At 40.4% G+C, this 23864-nt stretch overlaps 1 protein-coding gene and 1 long non-coding RNA gene across 9 annotated transcripts in view; both read right to left on the reverse strand.

Moving 5' to 3' along the window:
- Positions 1 to 23864, reverse strand: part of ccdc93 (CCC complex scaffolding subunit CCDC93) — a 146734-nt gene that overhangs the window by 17084 nt on the left and 105786 nt on the right. For 5 of the 8 annotated variants that reach the window (XR_015852737.1, XM_088353255.1, XM_088353252.1 and 2 more), the window contains one exon: positions 23544 to 23800. The exons of the other annotated variants lie outside the window; for them this stretch is intronic. Coding sequence is in view for 4 of the 5 variants with exons in the window: in XM_088353255.1 (XP_088209381.1) it covers positions 23744 to 23800 (57 nt within the window). In the remaining variant the exon portion in view is untranslated. Of the gene's footprint in view, positions 1 to 23543; positions 23801 to 23864 lie in introns of those variants that run through there. 8 annotated transcript variants of the gene reach the window in all.
- Positions 8001 to 12612, reverse strand: LOC148353428 (uncharacterized). Its single transcript, XR_015852739.1, has 3 exons — positions 12591 to 12612; positions 9951 to 10020; positions 8001 to 8768 (listed from the first exon to the last, which is right to left on the reverse strand). It is a non-coding gene; the product is annotated as an uncharacterized LOC148353428 (long non-coding RNA).

Genomic DNA, 23864 nt, shown 5'->3' on the forward strand with positions numbered 1-23864 from the left:
GAACATGATGCCCGAGGGGTGCTTGTAGCGAAGTGGATGACGTCACGCCAGTCCAAAAATTCGACATCCCTGCGGCAGATGGAAAACTTTTCTTTGCGAAAATCCAGGGATACACCACCTCGTGTTAGCAAGTCCGATTCCGATTCCCCCCGGCTTTCGTGTCTCTGTTTAGCGGCGTTGAAGCCGGATTGCTCCGGGTAGCTCCGGGTGGCTACACGTTAGCGTCCGGAATGCTAAACGTGAGCCACGTTTCCGCAAAACACAGCAACTGCGCTCCCTGTGCGCTTCGATGTTTTCCAAAAGCACTCGATGATCTTATTTGGTCGTGAGTTCGCATTTACCATGATTACGGATGGTACCGAAGACTTATAACGCCGCTAGCCGCTTCGCTAGCTCCGGCTTTTCCTCCACGATAGGCCCCTTCATCACGCCGGCACGAGAATTCTTTAGGGCAAGGAGTTGAAATTCCTTGAATACACGCATTTCTTGTGCGTTAAAACCCATGTCCATAGGATAGAAGTAATCCATAGTGTAGTTGTCAAAACGGGAAGAAAAAACACCGAAGATAGGAGCAAACAATAAAACAATAGGGCAGCTGCTGGAAAAGGCAGCCGCTCGTGGCAGCACCGCTTTGATCTTAAACTTAACTGTATGGGTCTTTGTGAAACTTGGTTACGCCCGGATGAGTATTTAGCGCTAAATTATGCTTCTCCCCCAGACTACGAGAGTAGCCATGTAGCACGCACGTTGAAAAAGGGTGGCGGTGTCGCGCTCATTTCTGAAAAAACGCTTAAATTTAATCCTCGTACCTCTAATAATTACAAGGCGTTTGAGACTCTTGTGATGCGGTCGTCTCTATTGTCAATTTATGTAATAACTATCTATCGCGCACCTGGGCCGTACACAACTTTCTTAGACGAATTTGCTGAACTTTTGTCTGAACTAGTAACCTATGCAGACAAAATTATAATTATGGGGGACTTTAACATTCATATGAACTCCCCACTCAGTTCACTTACTATTGCGTTTAAGTATCTAATTGATGCATTTGGTTTTAATCAACTGGTTGATTTGCCAACCCATAAAGATGGGAACACGCTAGACTTTTGAAGGTTTGTTTATGCATATAATTTTTGACTCGAGGAGTTTTAACCTCAAACATTATGGTGTTACCGTGTACTACCGTTATCTCGGATCATTATTTAGTTACATTTGAGGTGCTAGCTAAATGTAGTGTTAAAAAAGCTGAAGGATTTAGCGGACGCAATATAAGCACTGGCACAGTTTCTGAGCTCTTTGAACTCCTTCCTGGAGCAGTTGCGTCCTTTCCTTCATACAATGGCTCGATTGACTCACTCATGAATGAGTTCAATACCACCCTGACTAGTGTCCTGGATTCAATAGCGCCCATGAAGCTAAAATCACGTCCTAAAAGACGCACGCCTTGGTTTACTGATGAAACTAGAACCCTTAAACAAGAATGCAGGAAATTGGAAAGAAAATGGCGCACTACCAAGCTTGAGGTTTACCATCAAACATGGTGTGACAGCTTGTTAAAGTATAAAGCGGCCCTTGCCTCTGCAAAATCGGCCTATCTTTCGAAGGTGAGTGCGTCTCAAAAGAACAATCCCAAAGCCCTTTTTGACACTGTAGCATCGCTTACAAGGCAACAGACTACTGCAGATAGTTCGACGCACTCTGCTCATGACTTATTGGTCTTCTTTACTAAGAAGATTCAATGCATACAGGAAGAAATTGCTAAAGAAATTATTAATACCACACATACTAAAGGGCTGAAATCTACAGATGCACGACAGGGTGGCTGTCCTGGGAAATTGTCCCGTTTTAGTGAACTGTTACTTGATGATTTCAAACAGGTAGATAGAGATACTTTATTCATCCCCGAAGGGAAATTCACATTTCCAGCAGCATCCCTGAGCTGAGAACAGTACAATAATAAAGGCAAAAGAATACAATATACAAATACCCAGTGTGACGTGCAAATGCCCACTGTAGCGTGTTATATAGAGTAACTAAATAGTGCTACACAGAATACATATTGCAGTAAGATTCGGTAATATCCAATGTAGGTGGTGTGGTTTAATGTGGGCCTTTACTCTGCCGGGTGGAGTTAAAGAGCCTCATGGCATGAGGAAGAAAAGATCTCTTCAGTCTGTCCGTAGTACAAGACAGTGACAGCAGTCTGTCGCTGAAACTGCTCTTCTGTCTGGAGATAATGCTGTGTAGTGGATGCGATGGATTGTCCATGATTGACCTCAGCTTTTTCAGTGCTCGTCTCTCAGCTACTGTTGTTAGGCTGTCCAGCTCTTTGCCCACAACAGAGCTCGCTTTCCTAGCCAGTTTATTGAGACGAGAGGCATCCATCTTCTTGACGCTGCCTCCCCAACACGCTGCCGCATAGAAGAGGGCGCTTGCCACTACTGTCTCATAGAATATTTTCAGGAGCTTTTTGCAGATGTTGAAGGAGGCCAGCCTTCTGAGGAAGTAAAGTCAGCTTTGCCCTTTCCTACATAGAGCTTCTGTGTTGGCAGTCCAGTCCAGTTTGTTGTCCAGCTGCACACCCAGGTATTTGTAGGTCTGGACAAATTCTACACATTCTCCCTTGATGGTTACAGGAACCGGGTGAGTTCTGGTTCTCCTGAAGTCCACCACCATCTCTCTGGTCTTGGTGGTGTTTAGGTGCAGGTGGTTTGAGTCGCTCCATCGGACAAAGTCCTGAATCAATTTCCTGTACTCCTCCTGCCCGTTTCTGATACATCCCACGATCGCAGTGTCGTCGGCAAACTTTTGCACAGGGCAGGACTCAGAGTTGTACTTAAAGTCCGATGTATATAGGGTGAATAGGAACGGAGAGAGAACGGTCCCCTGCGGAGATCCTGTGCTGCTAACCACAGTGTCCGATGTACAGCCCCCCTGTTTCACATACTGGAGTCTGCCTGTCAGGTAGTCAGTAATCCATTCTACAAGGTGTGAGCTAACTCACATCTCTGTCAGTTTCCTACTCAGTAGCAGAGGCTGTATGGTATTGAAGGCACTAGAGAAGTCCAAAAATGTAATCCTCACAGCCCCCTTCGCCCTATCCAGGTGAGAGAGGGATCGGTGTAACATGTATACTATAGCATCCTCCACTCCCACCTTCTCCTGGTGAGCAAATTGCAGTGGGTCGATGGCGTGACGGACCTGTAGCCTCAGGTGGTGCAGCAGCAGCCGCTCCATGGTCTTCATCACATGTGATGTCAGGGCGACCGGTCTGAAGTCGTTGAGTTCCTTAGGTCTTGATTTCTTTGGGACTGGGATGATGCAGGATGTTTTCCACAGCTGAGGGACCCTCCCCTGTTCAAGGCTCAGGTTGAAGATGCGCTGTAGAGGGTCTCCCAGCTCAGACGCACAGGCTTTCAGCAGTCGGGGGGATACTCCATCCGGACCAGCTGCCTTGCTGGTTCGTAGCCTTCTCAGCTCTCCACACACCTGGGCTGAAGTTATTTTTAGTGGGGGGATGTCTTCAATGCTAGTGTCCAGAGGGGGAGGGGGAAGGACAGCTGCATTACTCAGGGGTGAGGATGAGGCGGAGTGGTCAAACCTGTTGAAAAAGTTGTTCAACTGGTTGACTCGCCCCACATCTATATCCACAGCCACACCCTGCTTGGTGCAGCAGCCAGTAATTGTTTTCATCCCTTCCCACACCTCCTTCATGTTGTTGTTCTGCAGCTTTTTCTCCAACTTCCTCCTGTACTGCTCCTTCGGTGAATGCGGCCAAACCGACAACTTGCCAGTTCGACCCGCTCCCAGGTTCACTTATTAAAAGTCTTTTTGGCGTCCTTGGACCTTCAGTTCTAAATATTATAAACATATCACTCTCCTCAGGTGTAGTTCCAGCAGCTTTTAAGTCCGCCGTTATTAAACCCACACTGAAACGACCCAACCTTGATCCAGAAATCTTAAGTAATTATAGACCTGTGTCAAACCTACCTTTCCTCTCTAAAGTACTTGGAAAAAGTAGTGGCACAGCAGCTAAATGTTTTCATATCCGAGAATAACCTTTTTGAATCCATGCAATCAGGAATCAGGGCTAACCACTCTACTGAGACAGCTCTGATCAAGGTAACAAATGATCTCCTACTGGCAATGGATTCTGGCGCTTCATCACTTTTGCTGCTGCTGGATCTTAGTGCTGCTTTTGACACAGTGCACCACAATTTCCTACTAGAACGGTTGGAAAAATGGATTGGTCTCTCAGGAACCGTCCTCTCGTGGTTCAGATCCTACCTCTCAGATAGGACGCACAGTGTTAAATATGGTGAAATGACATCTGAGCCCTTTAAAGTTACCTGCGGTGTTCCGCAGGGTTCAGTACTTGGCCCCCTTCTTTTCAGTATTTACATGCTTCCATTAGGTGATATTATTCGCAAGTACAATATCAGCTTCCACTGCTACGCAGACGACACTCAACTATATCTTCCGTTGGAGGAATCTCACACACTAAACTGTGGAAATTTGGAGGCCTGCCTCATTGAGATAAAAGAGTGGATGTCACTCAATTTCTTGCGTCTTAACTCTGAAAAGACCGAAATGTTAGTCATTGGTCCATCTAAATGCCGTGATATATTCTCAAAAACTGCTGTGAACATTGACAAATGTCACATCACACAGAGTGACTCAGTTAAAAATTTAGGTGTCATATTTGACCCTGATCTATCCTGCATGTAAAGAAAATTACTAGAACCGCTTTCTTCCATCTTCGTAACATTGCTAAAATCCGTTCAATACTGTCTCAGTCTGATGCGGAAATTATAATTCATGCGTTTGTCACCTCCCGTCTCGATTACTGTAATGCACTACTCTCTGGTCTCCCGAAGTCTAGAATCAAGTCACTTCAGCTGGTACAAAATGCCGCAGCGAGGCTTTTAACTAGGACAAAAAAGTACGATCACATAACACCGATTTTGGCTAACCTGCATTGGCTCCCAGTTAGCCATAGATGTGATTTCAAGGTTCTCTTAGTATTGTACAAAATCATACATGGACTTGCTCCCTCTTATCTTTCAGATCTGATTTGCCCCTACGTCCCGGTCCGAAGCCTACGATCTGAGAGTGCCGGTCTTTTGGTGATCCCAAGAGCAAAGAAGTGTTCTGCTGGTTCGAGAGCGTTCTCCATCCGGGCACCGGTGCTGTGGAATGCTCTTCCCCCTGAGATCCGATCTGCAACCTCAGTGGAAATGTTTAAATCTAAACTTAAAACTCACTTCTACTCCATAGCATATGAATAACCTACTCTTCTCGTCGGCTGAAAAATAGTCTGTGTAATATAGTGTAATAATCTGTGAAGCCCTTTGAGACTCTTCGTGATTTAGGGCTATACAAATAAAAATGACTTGACTTGACATTATATTCCAAAACTCCACCTCGAAGATAAAGAATTTATTTTTTAAATTGTTAGTTCTAAATCTCAAATTTTGCTTTTTCACTAATACAAGTCACTGAATCAGTTTAACCATTATTCTTGTCAATATCATTCACCCTGATTTAAGTGATTGAGTGTTTTTCCTTTTGTGCATTGGTCACATTTTATTTTGATTAATGTTTTCCCAATTGTGGATTGGTCATATTCGAAAAATACTGTATGCACTTTTATTTTCATTTTCTTTTGATTTTTAACGTGTTATCTTGCTGTTGGCCACCCCCTTCGAGGCAGATGACCAGGGTAGATTGTTAAATTATCAATTAAGCCCTATCAATTAAGCCCGTTTATATTGTTTTGATTCACTCTTTGTTTTGCCTTTTGTAGAAATCATAACCTATGTATTATCTTTTTAGTAGGTAAATTTGTTCAAAATAACAGTATTTTGCAAAGAAAGCAGGTAATTCACGCTCAAAGTGAATGACTTTGCCAAAAATGAAAAATACCGTCCAAAAATGTTTTCAATGTGGGCGATAATCTAATGGTGAATGGTTATTCTAATTGATTACATTTATTGTGTAATATTTTCCTATCCGTCCAAATTTCGTAATTTGAATTTCAAAAACAGTTATATGGAGAGCTTATTCAGAAGACAATTTTTCATCAATTGCGGACAAAACTAGGTTTTAACTTTTATTTTACTGAATGTCTCAAAGTTTCTCCCCTGAGTTAAAACCAAAAAAGTTCACTATTTATGAATACAAATGAAATAAGATAGCATTTATAATTTTGCAAGATAAATTTATCAATCTTCCTCATGTACATATACACTTTGTATTAACAAGACTCTATATAACTTCAAGCAGACGTATTCTTGAATGTTGTTGCCTTTCAGTCTTTGATTTGCGTATTCCACATTACATTCACCATTCGAATGTTGCTTTTGGCTCATCAAAAATTCTTTTTCAAAATGTGTCCATGTCAAACACGAAATGACTTTGTCTTTTTTGTCAGTTCCACTGACTACGAGTCCAGGCATCTCCTGTTAGCTGTCTAAAAAGCAGCTACGGTGTGCTCCATCACCCCCGTGATCTCGTTGTTGATGAGCGGCGCAGACAATGGATAAATAATGTCTTTGTTAATTTCTCAACTGAGTTCCCCTCATAGCAAAAAGCATTTTGTCAGTGCCCTCTTTTTGACAGGTTGATATGTCCTTTGGAAAGTGCATTGACTTTCAAAAAATAAAAATAAAATAAAAAAAATAAAAGAGTCTTGTGGAATTCAGTGGCATTTAGTCTCATCAATTTTATCGTGCTTACGTACTGGGATGTCTTAGCAATTAGCCGGATTATTCAATGTCTTAAATTGTTCTCTAAATTTAAGTACTAGTAGACATTATCATAGTTTAATCAATTTCTATCCATTTATTTCCCGTGCAGTTATACTTTTAAATTATCATGACATGTCTCAAAATCAATTAAGCCGTTATTTTTAATTCCTATGATCCCTTCCAGGATTGATCAATTTGTTTCTCATCGTCTTCTAAAAAATGCTTTTCCATGGACACTGTTTCCTTTTAACTTAACCAAACCATAAGTCAGTATTTGTTACACATTTATTCATCATTTGTCAATCCTAACACTCATTCTAAAAAAAATTTTAGTGTGGAATCAATTGTCCTCCCAGAGGATCCAGTCCTTTGGGCTAAAACTCGTCAAAATTCCAAACCCTCACACTATCTAATCATCAAAAAAAATCTCAAAAAATGCAAAATCGAACTCAATGTAAAAACTTTCTAATTGTATTTTACTCTCTGTAATCATAATCAATCTTTTGTTATTGATTCAATATAAAGCGATGCATACTTGTCACTCATGAATTATCCTGTTGACTCGTATTTATATTATATTATTATTATCATAATCTTTTATTCTGCGCAACAATCTTTGTTTCTACGCAATAGTCTTTGTTTTAAGCAATAGTCTTCGTTCTAAGCAATAGTCTTTGTTTTATGCAATAGTCTTTGTTTTATGTAACCCTTTGAGATCCCTTGTGATTAAGGCTAGACAAATTAACATGACTATTAATACTCGTTTTTTTTCTTTCTTTTCTTTAAAAAACCATTTCATTCGGTCACTGAAATTAATTTGTCGTCATTTTCAAACTTCTTTCAAAATTTTGATTATTTTATTGAGAGTAATCTATTCTTGAATATGAGAAAAATACTAAGGAAATAATCTTTTTACGTATTACGCCTCTTTTGAATTTGTCCATTTACGAACGAACGAGAAGACGGACACTAAAATTATCGACAGTTTCCAGTCGTCTTCTTTGCTTTACTCGTTTGCTTTATTAGGAGCAAAACTACACGTCTTAAAAGTTATTACCCTTTTGCTATTCGCATATTCAACGAGAAATGATTAGTTTTGTTACTTAAATATTCTTTCTTTTTAAACTATTCTGTATAATTATCTTGTATTATACACTCAGCGTTTCATTTCCCCACGTACCTGTGTTCCCCACGTACCTGTGTCCTAGACGCATCATTTATGCTGGGGACGCAACTTTTTTTCCTTTAAATTGTCATTATCATTTAGTTTATTTTTAACAAAGATTTAATGCACTACAAACTTTTCATCGTTATTTTGGTTTTGCGGTATGAATTCCTATTTTTCTGCACGCCGATCTCGTCGCTTCGAGATTACGTCATTGTTGGTGGTAATTGTTGTAAAGCAATGGTAAAGTCAGTCTTTTATTAGACAAAACGGCTTTTTTGGCTCAATTCATTAAAGAGAGTCGGCTTTTAAACGGCTCATTTGCTTGATGATTGATAGATACTTTATTCATCCAGTAGGGAAATTCACACTTCCAGCAGTCTACCCCGTTGTTTATTAACAGATTAACATGATGCCCTAGGGGTGCTTGTAGCGGAGTGGATGACGTCACGCCAGTCCAAAAGTTCGACATCCCTGCGGCAGATGGAAAACTTTTCTTTGTGAAAATCCAGGGATACACCACCTCGTGTTAGCAAGTCCGCCTCCTCTCCGATTCCCCCCGGCTTTCGTGTCTCTGTTTAGCGGTGTTGAAGCTGGATAGCTCCGGGTAGCTCCGGGTGGCTACACGTTAGCGTCCGGAATGCTAAACGTGAGCCACGTTTCCGCAAAACACAGCAACTGCGCTCCCTGTGCGCTTCGATGTTTTCCACCAGCACTCGATGATCTTATTTGGTCGTGAGTTCGCATTTACCATGATTACGGATGGTACCGAAGACTTATAACGCCGCTAGCCGCTTCGCTAGCTCCGGCTCTTCTTCCACGATAGGCCCCTTCATCACGCCGGCACGAGAATTCTTCAGGGCAAAGAGTTGAAATTCCTTGAATACATGCATTTTTTGTGCGCTAAAACCCATGTCCCATAGGATATAAGTAATCCATAGTGTAGTTGTCAAAACGGGAAGAAAAACTCTGAAGATAGGAGCAGACAATAAAACAATAGGGCAGCTGATGGAAAAGGTAGCCACTCGTGGCAGCGCAGCTTTGATATCACGAATTATGTTGTACAAAGAGGTTAAGGAAAGAAGGTACAGAAAGTAGAAAATGGAAAAAGACAAGCCTGCGGTCGTTCACCATTACCATCAACAATTAGATGCGGAAAATAAATTAATAATTTGATGATCAAAACTGAATGAATACGCAGATATCTACTATATTTGTCAACGATTCATAACTTCGATCTTTGTATCACTAAATTTTAGGGGCTCATAGATCTCTTTCAGATCTATAAATCTTTTAGCAAGCTAGTTCACGGAATTCAAAATCCCTTAGGGGCAAAATAAACTCCGTACACTACAATATCTATTAATCTATTCTTTTACATCTATCACATTATCATTATTGATAGTTCAGATTTAAAATTATTTCATATATATATATATATATATATATATATATATATATATTTTTTTATATGTGTATGTGTGTGCAGCACGGCGGCGCAGTGGCCAGCACCTGTGCGGCATAGTACCAAGGACATGGGAACCTTCTGTGTGTGTGTGTTCAAATCCAGCCACCGGGCTTCCCGTGCGGAGCCTGCATGTTCTCCCCGTGCTTACGTTGGTTTCCTCCGGCGATCCGGTTTACTCCCACATTCCAAAAACATGCATTTCAGGTGGACTGGCTGGTCCAAATTGTCCCTAAGTGTGAATGAGCTATTGAATTGTCTATCTTTGTGTGCCCTGCAATTGGCTGTTAACCAGTTCAGGGTGTGGCCTATCCACTGTTCGATGATGATCGCTGGGATGGACTCCAGCACTCCCGCCACCCCACTGAGGACAAGCAGTGCAGCTGATGAGATGAGATATACCCATCATGTTTATGGTTCATACCGGCCGCATATGAACACAAAACATTTTCTGTAACGCCCTTAGTGTTGACAACATACTCCTTTAATATCATCAAAATTGGTAAATTAATCACCGTTGTTCATCCCATGTAATATCTTCATCATCGTTATTAGTGCTACCTTTCCTCACCGTTCCATCTCCCATTTCCTCCTCGGTGAGCCATGGGGTGTTGAGTCCAAATGAGACAAGAACCAAAATTCTAAAACATAGTGCAACACTTTTACTGTAAAATCAAATTTTACTCCTTTGTAGTATTTTCACGATAGTTCCTAGGTAATATTTCCGTAGTCTATAATATTTCTTATTGTGGCAACGAAATAGTGTAGTGTTTGTATAGTATTACTATAGTATTTTTTTTGTAGAATTTATATTATTGTAATACTTTCTTGTTCTTTTTTGGTTAACTGCAAATGAATGGCTGGATTAAACCCTAGAGGTTTAATTCTGACCCAATTGTGGAAAAATTTATTTGATTAATTCGTTTACCCCTGTGCTCAGCATCTTTTTCTATAATACAATTTTTATGTATCGTGTGGTATGTATCTTCTTATTCTAAAAGCAAAATAATATGTTATGTCCATGTTTATTTGCCTTCAATTAGATATTCATCCTTTTAATAATTCTCTTTTATTTTTATAGCTTATCTATAAAAATACTGTTATATGTTTTGCACAATGCTGACAACTTTTTTGCACCACGATGACTAGTCTTCACCAAATGCATAATACACAAACCCCAACTGTATGTAACATCTTACATGCAAATATTTTGTGTAAATATTGTATTAATTATAACTATAACCTTATCTTCTCTGTTCCTTTACCTCACTTTGAAGATGGAGTGTCATGCCAAATTTCATTGTCAGTCACAATATGTTAACCCATTTTGTAACTATGTCAGTAAAGGTATATTCTATTCTATCATAAATGGTCTGCATTTTTATAGTGCTTTTCAAGACCATGAGGAACTCCAAAAACACTACATAATGTTGTTTATACTTTTGTCGCAAGTTTTTCACACCCAATTTTTAGCGAATTTTTTTTATTTAAATAACTTTTCCCTTTTACATTCTTCCACTAACTCTCATCTTTCTGTATTTGTAACTTCCCTACCTGCTTTGCCAACAATTCATTCTCAACATAACATTTTTTCCTTCTGCACCCTCTAACACTGGCTTTTCAGCTTACCAGTTTAATGGGAAATTGACGTATAACCATCTCACTTAATTTTAGCTTTTTTTCTTCAAACCAATTAAATATACTATTTTAGCTTCACCTATTTAATGTGAAAATGACGTGTATTGATCTACAACGAATCATTTGACTCATTTGTATTCCACTAAATGAATTTTTCCTCCATATTCATTGAAAATAAATTATTCATTCGCTCCTTTTCAATAATTTTGTATAAAAATGCTTTTATCTCAAATTAATCCATTCCAATTCACTCAATTTGATTTTCCTCCTCTTTACAGTCCTTAATTTTCCAATTTTGAAATGAAAACCGGAATATTTTATTCTTTTTTTTGTTATTGTATCTTTTCTAAGTGTTATTATGGCATTAACTTAATTTAACGCATCTGAAATAACTCAAACATAATTTTTCTAAACTTTTCACTCCTGAATTTATCATTTTCCAATTGAAAAAAACAAAAAAATTTGGACCGAAAAAATATATTTTTGGGACCTCCATAGGCCCGCGGCAATTATGTTGCGCACGTTCGTGTGAAACGCCGATTTTCCAAAGAGCGAACGTTTTCGATTCCTTACGAGATGTTCTATCGGTTCCACCCAAAAACAATATATTTTAAACGGTCTTACTCTTTAAAAAAAAAAACATTTTTCTCGTTTCAATGAGCACTGAATTTGCGTCGCTTTTTCTCTTTTTTTCCTCCGATATTTTCAAAACACAAAAGACAACATAAAACATTGGAATTTAAGCGTGATAGGAAAGGATGACAACACAGATGCCAGACAGAGGGCCCATAAAAATTAGTTTAATTTAATTTCAGTGCACATTGAAGCCATGCGTTTAACAATTACTGAGTTTTGGTTGTTTTTTTTACACAATTTTCCTCAGGGGAAAAGCCGCAAACCACGGACCTTAACTTCAACTTAATTAAAGAGGACGCCATCGCCCTTTGTTTGAATATATTTCTTTAACTGAACTGGAACGTGGGCTTGTTAGCAGACCCTTGTAAGTTATTACGTACCTACATAACGTTTAATTTACCCGTCTCATACATCTGAACCGTTTCAAACCAAAAATATAGTTTGAATAACAGAATGCGCCCTAATTCATCTGGCATTCTCTTAGATTGTAGAGCATTTTTCTTTTTACCTAGGAATTTAGTTGCATTACATGCTGTCTCGCGCGCTCCAAACCTTCACAACGGCCCAAACCTGGATTATTTCATTACAAAATGGCTTCTTCTTAAAATTATTCCAAATTTATATTTTAATACATGCATTTTACTCGAGCAAATACACCACTCTGGTTCGATGAAGTTCTTTTTCTTGAGTATAGTTCAACATATCCTGAATGCTAACATTCGTGTTGCTATCAGCCATGCTGCTTTTTCCCCTCAGGATTGCCATGTTGTTTTTTGCAATCCGTTATAATCCTCTCGAGATAAAAGAAATCATGCGAGTTTTGGCACCATTTGTCAGAGATAGACATTAATAAGACTCTTTGGTGGCTGTATTTACGCAGATAAAATACATATATATTGTTAAAAACTACAACGTGATAGCAGGAGCAAGTACTTACACGAGGCTTCCATGATGGTAGAAAGAAGGGAACAGAGACCCCGCCCACAACGTGGGCGTGATTTATTATACGTCAGGGAAAAACAGCACACATGTGCACGACTTCACAATAAAAGAATATAAGATTGATAAACAGCACAAGAGATAGAATTAGACTGATTATTGAAACGTTGTTTTTTTGTGTGTGAGAAAGATTGTTTTTGTATTTAGGAATATAAAAACAAGTTATTTACAAAATAAAAACTTCTGAGAGATTTAACATCCAAAACGGCCACCTTGGCAGGTGCAGCTTCCCATCTCTGCAGGCTGGTCGATGAAGGCGTTGACATGCTTCAGTTCAGACGCTGGTCCGCTGACAGTAGCTCAGGAGGTAGAGCACTCGTCTTGGGATCAAGGGATCCCAGTTCGAATCCCGGCTCATCCATGTTACATGTCGAAGTGTCCTTGGGTAAGACACTGAAACCCTAATACCCCCAATAGCAGGACGCACGCTACACCGGCACGAGCGAGACAGAAACTGCGGTAAGAACAGGGGTGGGGGACTATGCGCTTACGTGCATAACGCGTGGTGCAATAACAGCAGACTCATTGACACACACGGCTCACCCGATAGAGGTTCTAGCAGTATCTTCTATCTACCGAGAGAGCTAACTGTGGTCATTGTTATTGTTGTTTACGTTCCACCAGATGCTAACGTTAGCATAGTGCTGAATCTCCTGCTCGCTGCTGTCAACAAACAGCAGCTTGCACACCCCGACGGAGCTTTTATCGTCGCCGGTGACTTTAATCAGGCATGCTTAAGGACTTTACTTCCCAAATTCATTCAATAAGAGGACTGTGCAACCAGGGGGGACAAAACACTGGACCATGTTTACAGAAGCATCAAACATGCGTACAGGGCCACCCCCCTCCCCCACCTAACTGGATCTAACCATCTCTGTCTGTTCCTCACCCCCTCGTACACCCCCCTCCGGAGGAAAACAAAGGCTGCAACCAGGACAATACAAACATGGCCTGAGGGAGCTCTCTCTCAGCTACAGGACTGTTTTCACCGGACTTGCTGGGAGGTATTTGAACACCATGACCACCAGGAGTACACTGATACTGTACTATCTTATATTAGACACTGTATGGACAACGTCACAGTAAATTAGAAAAAAAATCTGGGTCGACCCGAACCAAAAACCCTGGATGTCCAGCACAGTGCGCACCCTCCTTAAACACTGCAACACCACCTTCAGGCTCTTTACAGCACGGCCAGGGCTGACCTGAAGAGAGGCATTAAGGATGCAAAGGCATTCTACACAAGGAGGATCAAAGACCACTTCGCTGGAAATGACTTGAGGAGGATGTAGAAGGATCACACACCACAAACTACAGAGGCAACAACTTGGCAACTGTTGGGTCCGATGCTTCACTTGCTGCGGATCTTAACCAGTTCTTTTCCCGCTTGGAAGCTTGAAGGCCACCAGCAGTCACACCACACCCACAAACAACCAGAAGCAACACACTGACACTTCAGGAGAATGAAATAAGACGTGTGCTGAGAACCGTAAACCCTAGGAAGGCAGCTGGCCCAGATGGAGTACAAGGGAGGGTACTCAGGGACTGTGCTGAACCGCTGGTTGGGGTCTTCACCACCATCTTTAACCAGTCCCTGTCACAGGCTACCATCCCATCCTGCTTCAAAACCTCCACAATCATTCCCATTCCCAAGAAGTCAGCAGTGGAAAGCCTCAACGACTGCAGGCCTGTTGCACTTACGTCTGTGGTCATGAAGTGCTTTGAGAGGATGGTGTCCCAGGACATGAAGGACTCCCTTCCACCCACACTGGACCCCCATCAGTTTGCCTACAGGGCAAACTGCTCCACTGATGACGCGATAAACACCACACTTTACACAGGGCTGAGCCACCTGAAGTACCAGGAGAGCTATGTCGGAATGCTCTTCCTGGACTTCAGCTCAGCTTTCAATACCATTATCCCAGAAAACCTGGTGGAGAAACTCTCTCACCTAGGACTCTCCTCCTCCATCAACTACTGGATAATGGACTTCCTTTCAAACAGTCCAGAGTCCATGAAACTCGGCCTACCACGTCTCTTCCACCTTAACACTGAGCAGTGGCTCCCCCCAAGGATGTGTACTGAGCCCCCTGCTTTTCACCCTCTACAATTCGACAGTTCACCGACCCACCTGACAAACACAATTGTTAAGTTTGCCGACGACGCTACCATGGTCAGTCTCATCTCTGAAAGAGACGAGGCGGCGTACAGGGATGAAGTGGAATCACTGACAATGTGGTGTTAGAAAAACAACCTATTGAACAACAACAAAAACAAGGGAGGTCATACTGGACTTCAGAAGGAAAGCCAAGGACCACTCATTATCAACGGAGACTATGTAGAGAGAGTCCACTCTTTCAAATTTCTTGGTGTGGACATCTTCGACGACCTCTCCTGGTCTGCACACACCAGAGCGGTGGTAGGGAAGGCCCAGCAGCAGCGGCTCCATTTCCTGAGAGTGCTCAGGAAAAATAATCTGGAACAGCAGCTGCTGGTATCCTCCTACAGAGCCACAGTGGAGAGCATTCTGGCATAATGCATCACAGTGTGGTATGCTGGGTGCAAGGCAGCAGACAGGAAAATACTTCAAAACACAGCCAAGAGAATCGTTGGTTGCTCTCTGCTCAGTTTGGAGGACATTGCCTGCTCTTGCTACCTCAGCAGAGTAGAAAACATCATCAAGGACTCCTCTCACCCCGGTCACCACCTATTTGACCTGCTGCCCTCCGGTAGACGCTATAGGTCACAAAAAAAAGACTCGTAGACAGTTTCTTCCCCAGAGCCATCACCACCCTAAATAAACAATTCACAAAAAAACTGAAACTCTCCACAAATGCTCTTTAAGGAATATCAAAGCAACACACTACCTCCTACAGATGTACGATTGTATTCATGCCCATGCTAATTTGCACAATGGTGCTTATTTGCACTTCTGCATATTGCACTTCTACAATCCCATGTGTGTAAACACCCAATGTAAATATCGCCTGCTTATACATGCCCACACTTTCTTGTGTAAATATTTTGTGCTCATATATATGCAAATTCTTTTTATCTTTTTTTAAAATCTTTTATCTTACACAGTCTATCTGTGTTACTGGAAACGCCACGTCCAATTTCGTCGTCACAATATTTTCAACTAATTTTGTAACAATGATAATAAAGGTATATTCTATTTTATTTTCAGAGCAGAGGCAAGAACTTGGGGGGAAAACAAATCTGAGAGATAAGAGGGCTCAAGTCCATGCAAAGATTTGTATGTTAGTAAAAGAACCTTAAAGTCACATCTTAACTGGACTGGGTGCAAGTTGGCCAATACAGGAGTAATATGCTCATACCTTTTTGTGTTAGTCTCGCTGCCACATTTTAAACCAGCTGCGCACATTTTAATGCTAGACATCGGGAGACCAGAAAGCAATACATCACAGTAATCGAGCAGAGAAGTAATGCATGAATTAGAACCTCTGCATCTGATTGGGACAGTATTGAACAAAACTTCGCAATATTACGGAGGTGGAAGAAGGCCATTCTAGTGATATTTTTTACGTGTAACTGAAATGACAGATTAAGATCAAATATAACACATTAGATTTTTGACCGAGTCACTATGTGATATTACATTTGTCTAGGTTCAGGGAAGAGTTTGAAGACAACTCACGACAATGAGCTGGAACAACAATCGACATTTCATTTTTTTCTGGGTTAAGGCGCAAAAAAATAAGTGACATCCATCTTCAGATCTCAAGAAGGCAGGCCTCCAGATTTCTACAACTTAACTGTCCAGTTGTCTCCAGTAGAAGATGCAGTTCTGTGTCATCTCATATTACTTGTACCAGACAGACAAGTAAGATGCTGTGGTCCACTGTACGAAAAGCAGTACTGAGATCCAGTAGCAGTAACATTGACGAGGCACCGGAATCTATTGCTAAGAGGAGATCATTGGTTACTTTAGCCAAGGCTGTCTCAGTAGAGTGATTTGCCCTAAATGCTGACTGGACAGTTTCAAAGATATTGTTTTTTTTCGGCATAAAGTCATTTAGCTGCTGTGCAACGACCTTTTCAAGTAATTTTGCAAAAAATGGCAGATTTGACACTGGCCTATGATTACCTAGGCTTTCCGGGTCATGGTTAGGTCGTTTAAGCTTGGGTTTAATGACAGCAGACTTGAGAGCGACTAGAACAATACCCGAGGATAGCGAAATTTTAATAATATTTAAAACTGAACGTCCTAAGATCCCAAACAGTAAAGCTGGAAACAGATAAAGCAGACAAGTACCGTATTTTCCGCACTATAGGGCGCACCCCCAAAAAATAGTTTTTGGTCCTATATCTTCCATAGGTGAGGCGCACCGGATTATAAGGCGCTACAATGGGAACGTAGACAAAACAGTCAGATGATTCAGTCAAACTGATTACCCCCTTAACATTCCAAAAGCTTGCAAAGAAGCAAATACGTGTCGTAGACACATGCGGATGCGGTGTCCGTACGATGTCACTCAAATGCATCATTTCAAATATCATTCGGAAGGTTAAAGTCTTGGGATTCAAGAAATGCCAACCATTCCTTAGTTTCTATTTTCTTTTTCGCTCCCAACTTTACTGTGCATATGACAATAAACACTTGGAATTGAGTTTAATTCACTCAACTCATCACAGCAACATCAAGATCGTTCTAAAACAAGATACCGGGAAAATATAAAGCCGCATAGCTCACCTAAGTTCTCACGTTCAATAATGATACGCAATCATGGTCTTCTTACAACCGTGAGTGTAGTAAATCCAGGCGGGTAAAATATTTACAAATACAGACTAATGAAACATGTTTCTTTATGGCGTAGTTTAGCAAGCTTGCTATTCAGAGTCATCTTTTTCGGCCAATTGCAGGGTTTGTTTTGGCCCTCTAGCCTATCCGAGGCTCCGAATAACTTTAGCCAATAGCGATTGATTTAACTGATGATTGACACATCTTTTTGGCCAATTGCAGGGTTTGTTTCGGCCCTCTAGCCTATCCGAGGCTCCGAATAACTTTAGCCAATAGCGATCGATTCAAATGATGATTGACACATTGGTTAGCCCATGAAACGCCGGTATTTAAATCCCAGCATACACCGCGGACTACTCGACGTTCGGGGGAAAATCGAGTCGGCGGCTGTTGCGTAAGTTGCGAGACCTTGTGATTTAATATTGAGCCATATATAAGGCACACTGTATTATAAGGCGCATGGTCAGCTTTTGAAAAAAATTAAGACTTTTAGGTTTGCCTTATAGTGCGGAAAATACGGTAGTTCCTTTGGCCCTACTGACCATCTTTGTAGGACTATCAAGGGACAAATCATTGAAACTGGACAACATTTCTGAGCAGCCGCCAACACGGCCCTGACTTATGAACTCCGCATCTTTAAGACAGGACGGGGTTGCAGAACGTTCATTTAGAATTTCATTCCGCATTAGTTGAATCTTTTTATTAAAGAATGCCATATACTTATTAGCGGAATAAGTAGAACTATTTGAGTTTAATTGCTGTCTAGTAAGTTTTGTCATTGTGTCGGACTAAGATTTCAGATTATTTTTATGAACAACAATAATCTTAGAGAAAAAGGATGCTTTAGCTGAGGCAAGAGCTACTTTATATTTCCTCAAGCTACTACACCAGGCCAGTCGGAAGACCTCCAGCTTTGTAGTACGCCATTTTCGTTCAAGTTTCCTGCAACCTTGTTTGAGTGACCTGGTTTCTTCAGGAGACCAAGGTGTATGCTTTTTTGGTCAAAATTTATGCCGTAGGGGCACAACAGAATCAAGAACATGAAGTATTTGTAAGTGAGTCAACAGACCCAATGTAGGAAGGGAAAGCCGCAGTTGCCGTAGGTAATAGTTCTGTTCAAGCTAATGCCATTGCAGGGCGGATATTGAGACTACTAAGACCTACATTTTCCTTATCACAGTAAACACAGCACCTCACACTTAACAAGATAGTGATGGCATGTAATAAGATATGTACATTTTGGGTCATCGCCCCTCATAGGTCAATCCCAAGAGAACAGGTGCGTGCTACATCTTAACAGGGCACTATAAAAAGTGTATTCGTGTGAGTATTATGTCAATTATGGACTTCTGTTAATATTTTACAAAACTGTGTTTGGCGTGTAGGACATTCAACATTGGGTCAGAGTTAACCTGCCTTGCATGTCTTTGGAATGAGGGAGGACACCGGAGTGCCCAAAGGAAACCCACGCAGGCAAGGGGGGAACATGCAAACTACACACTGGAAGGCTGTTAGCTGGATTTAAACCCATAATCAGAGAACAGTGCCGCAGACGGTCTAACCACTAGACAATAAACATGTGATCATTATTATTCTTTTTACTTTTTATATTTATTTCCATGTTTTCTTACCTGTATTTTTCCAGCACTTTCTGTTCCCTTGTTAACTTTGTGTTTGACTGTTTAATGCCAATTTTTATTTTGTAATGATGCAATTTTTAATAAAAACTGATTTAAAAAAAGAAGTAAAATACTTCTGTAGAAACTGTCTCAATGCACCCTCTGCTGGACCAAAGCCGTACTACAACAAGATCAAATGCACTTATTTGCATTGACTAATGTGCTTAGTGACTTGTAAATTGCACATGATGAATCGATGACGTAATTAGTTGTCGAGGATTTTAATAATCAATTTTATTTGATTTGTTGTTGCAGCCCTTATATATACATGTTCAGGGTGTCCCCTGCCCACTGCTGGATGTTTGCTGGGATGGGCTCCAGCACCCCCGCGACCCTACTGAGGATAAGCGGTGCAGCTAATGAGATGAGATATAAAAGTTGTAATACAATTGTTTTTTGTGCCAACGCCTTATTGTCCCATTGTCTGCAACAAAAATACTACAAAATTACTTCAAAACTAAATATTAAAATAAGTGCTAAAAAAGAGGGTCTACCTTATTTTGTCTTAATTTTAATTAGAAAAAATACTGTAGAAATACTACTACAGTAATACTATGATCCAAAAATACTGCGACATAGATATTATGACAGTAATACTACAAAAATACTTCTACAGAACTACTATGACAGAAATTTTGAAAAATAGAAAACGGTAATCCTACAAAAATACTAGATATATTACAAAATGTATACTATGGAAATACTACTGTAGAAATACCACCACAGAAAGTACAGTAATACTATAAAAAATACTCCAGAAAATACTACTGCAGAAATACAACAGAAATACCACAAAAATACGTCTCACGTATACTACAAAATAGAGCTACAGCAATATTACAGAAATACTACAAAAATTATACTATGGAAATACTAAAAAAATACTACTGCAAAAATACAGCAGTAATACTACAGAATGACTACAAAAATACAACAACAGTAATACTGAAAAAAATATACTCTACAATGTACTACAAAAATACTACTGCTGAAATACTAAGATGTGGCGCTAGGAATCAAATGGACTGCACCATCTTAAGGCAGTGGAGTATTTCCGATGTTGCGTTTTTCACATTTTGGTTTTGGTTTACTTGTATCCATTTTTTAATGTATTTTTCAAGAAAAAGAGTTTAAAAATGATATATTATGGTTTGGTTATGCCCATTCTTGTACCATTAAAGATTGTTTTTTGTAAATAGTGCAAAAATGATGCAATTTGTGTTTTGTTGTTTTTTTTCAATCTTTGAGTTTTAGCATTTTGTCACTGCTGTGTAGTGTGCTTTTTTTAGATGGTTCTTTTTTGTCTGTTTCCATTCCTACCCTAATTCCCTGACTATGGTAGACACTCGAGCATGTAAACCTACCCGTTTTGAGGACATGCAGGTTAGCCTGATCCTAACTTAAGGTGCGAGCACTTACTCAAATATCAATTCCTCCAGGGCAAAAGGCAAAATAGTGTAGTCATAAATTGGGATTGAAAGTTCATTCTGAAATAAGGCGAAAAAATTAATAGATTTTCTGGGATCACTAAGTTTGGACCACTTTTTATCCATAGCATTCATAGGTATAGCATTTTTTTCTGTTCTGCAACGTCGCATGTGTTTTATCTTTCAATGACTGGGGAATTGTGCCCGCCACTAGTGGCTGAATACTGGGCTAGTGTTGAGGGAACGTCGGGCCCTCAAGTATGGTGCCTTCTAGCGGATTTTTGAGGTACTGCACTCCCATTGGAAATGCATTGGCCGTAGGAATACATGGGCGCTCCGTCCACTACGATGTAATTCCCTCACAATATCTGCCCCCGCGTGGCCGCGGGATGCTACTGCAGCCCCGTTGGGAATGAATGGGCCTTTCGGAGGCCATAAATACAGCGCCGCTGCATGGATTTTGGCGGTACTGCGGCTGTCGTTGAAAATACATGGACCCGTCTGAATGTATGGGCCTTTCGGAGGCCATAAACTCAGCGCCGGGCCAGTGTTTGGGGAATCGTGCCCGCCACTAGTGGCTGAATACTGGGCTAGTGTTGGGGGACTTGTGCCCGCCAATAGTGGCTGAAATCCGGGCTTGTGTTGGGGGATTTGTGCGCGTCATACCGGGCTAGTGTTTGGGGATTTGTGCGCGTATTATCGGGCCGGTGTAACCCAAACCCTAACCCTAACCCTTTTGTGCGCGTCATACCGGGCTAGTGTTTGGGGATTTGCGCGCGTATTACCGGGCCGGTGTTTGGGGAATTGTGCCCGCCACTAGTGGCTGAATACTGGGCTAGTGTTGGGGGACTTGTGCCCGCCAATAGTGGCTGAAATCCGGGCTTGTGTTGGGGGATTTGTGCGCGTCATACCGGGCTAGTGTTTGGGGATTTGCGCGCGTATTATCGGGCCGGTGTAACCCTAACCCTAACCCTAACCCTGTTGTGGTAAATACACTTGCATTTGTAGAATAGATTTGCATACATTTAGAAATTTAGAAAGACTTGCTTACAGTTGTGAGAAAAGGTCGTGTTGACATCAGTTCGGGAAATTCTTGGCAGACAATTAAGTTTCCTTGACTTTTCGGTCAGTTGAGAGTATTACAACTAGCTTTCTACATCTTAATTCTCTTTTGACAGATCTCACAGACAACACCGCAGTGACTGAAACAGTGACTCCCTCGACGGTATAGATATTATATGCCTTATATAAAAGCAAATGTTAAAAGTGGAGACAGGGTTGAGAAAGTCCCCATGGCTATTTATTTGTGAGAACTGCTACCAATTGTTTATTATATAGTAGGGGTCAGAAACCTTTTTTGACCAAAAGAGCCATACTAGAAAAATATTTAGATTTTTTTTTCAAAGAGCCACACCATATATTTTGAAACAAAATTCAGCAAAGCTGCCAAACCTGCTCTATAGTTAACTAATTTTTCAGCGCATGTTATTACTCTGAGAGACGTTAAATGATTTGATAAAATCTATGAAATCATGATAAATCGCGTAGACCCTTCTATCTACCGCGAGAGTCATTGTGGTTGCTGTTTACGTTCCACGGATGCTAACGTTCCACCGGATGCTAACGTTAGCATAGCGCTAAATCTCCTGCCTGCTGCTATCAATACAGCTTGCACACCCCGACGGAGCTTTTATCATTGCCGGCGACTTTAATCAGGCATGCTTAAGGACTGTACTTCCCAAATTCAAAACACTGGACCGTGTGTACAGTAATGTCAAAAATCTAGTTGGATCCGGCCATCTCTGTCTGTCCCTCACCCCTTTCAGACACCCCCCACCGGAGGAAAACAAAGCCTGCAACAAGGACAGTACAAAGATCTTCATTGTTCCTTTATCCTCAATGTAAAATGTGGAACTGGAGTGTCACGTCCAATTTCGTTGTCACAATATATTCAACCCATGTTGTAACAATGACAATAAAGGTATATTCTATTCTATTCTATAAATCCAGAGCCTCTCTTTCACTCTTTTCTTCCTTCCTCTCCTCCCTTTCTCTCAGTCTCTCAAATTTCTCTTTTCTCCCCCTCTCTCTTCTCTCTATATCACTCACTTTATGTCTCTCTTTGTTATCTCTGTCTCTCTTTGACTCTGGTTATTGGGTCTGGCACAGGGGAAAAAAAATAGGAAATGCAATTTCTTATCACGACTAAAGACTACAACAACAAAATCAATTACTGTATACATTTCTCTCGAGCCCCCAATAACTCCATTAGTAAGTTATTTTTGGGTGCTTGGATTTATCAAACACATTTTTGTTAATAAAGCATAGGTAATCTTATTACAGGTCGTGAGAGTATATGCCAAGATTCGATGAAATCTTGATGAAACACCTAGCGGAAATGACAAACTTGTGACCCAAACAAAGATATAAAATTTGTGAAAAGCAGGACTTCTGTATATTAAAATTATTTTTTTTACTCAAATTGAACAGCATAACAAGTGCTTTTCTTGTGAAAACGAGTAAGGGAGCTCATTCGACAAATTGTTAATTCACAAAATAGATTTTGAAAAATGGCACATTTTCCCAAGGCCACTGAAAAGGCCAAGTTTCATGAGTTTACACAATGTTTTCAGGTAGGGTTTCGAACTAGGGTTTTGGCTTTATTGGATTTTAAATCCCCAATAGGGACTCCAGCTCAAGTTTTAAACAAGGATTTGGGTTTAATAATAAAATACTGTATTTAAATCATTAGTTAAAAAAATAATATACACTCTTGGGAATTGTTGTTCTGGTATGCATATTTATACAATTTGCTTTAAAAAATAATGTTTAATAAATACAGTGAAAAATAAAAACATCTAAAGGAAAGGTTTTATTTAAAGTGCTTGCTTCAGAAGAACAAAATAAAAAAAACATCTGGTTGAGTTTATAAATGTATTATTCTTATGTAGTTGTGGTCTTGAAAGTACATGACCACAAATTTAAATCAAACCAAGACAACGATCCATAAAAGTAGTAATGAGTCCAGAATGAGGCAATTTGTTTATTTGGTTTTCAAAGATACAACTGATGAAGAAATGCTGTGTTGAATCTACTCAATTTACAAAATCCATCTGAATCAATATGATTTTTCACACTTGCTAAAATAAAATTAAGGTACTTTATGATGTCATTTTTTTGTAATGTGGCAATATAAACATGCAGTTTAGCCCACATATCACAACTATGATGCTCCTTTTGCTGTCAACTTGCTCAACAGCATTTCATTCTTTCGACATTCCTGGTGGAAAAAAATTTGACACTTGATTTCCATAAAGGGCAATACATACAATTTTTACTTGAGA

This window comes from Urocampus carinirostris, chromosome 14 (genome assembly GCF_059441175.1).
Source record: "Urocampus carinirostris isolate Australia breed hairy pipefish chromosome 14, RoL_Ucar_1.0, whole genome shotgun sequence".
In the NCBI taxonomy this organism is placed as follows: Eukaryota; Metazoa; Chordata; class Actinopteri; order Syngnathiformes; family Syngnathidae; genus Urocampus; species Urocampus carinirostris.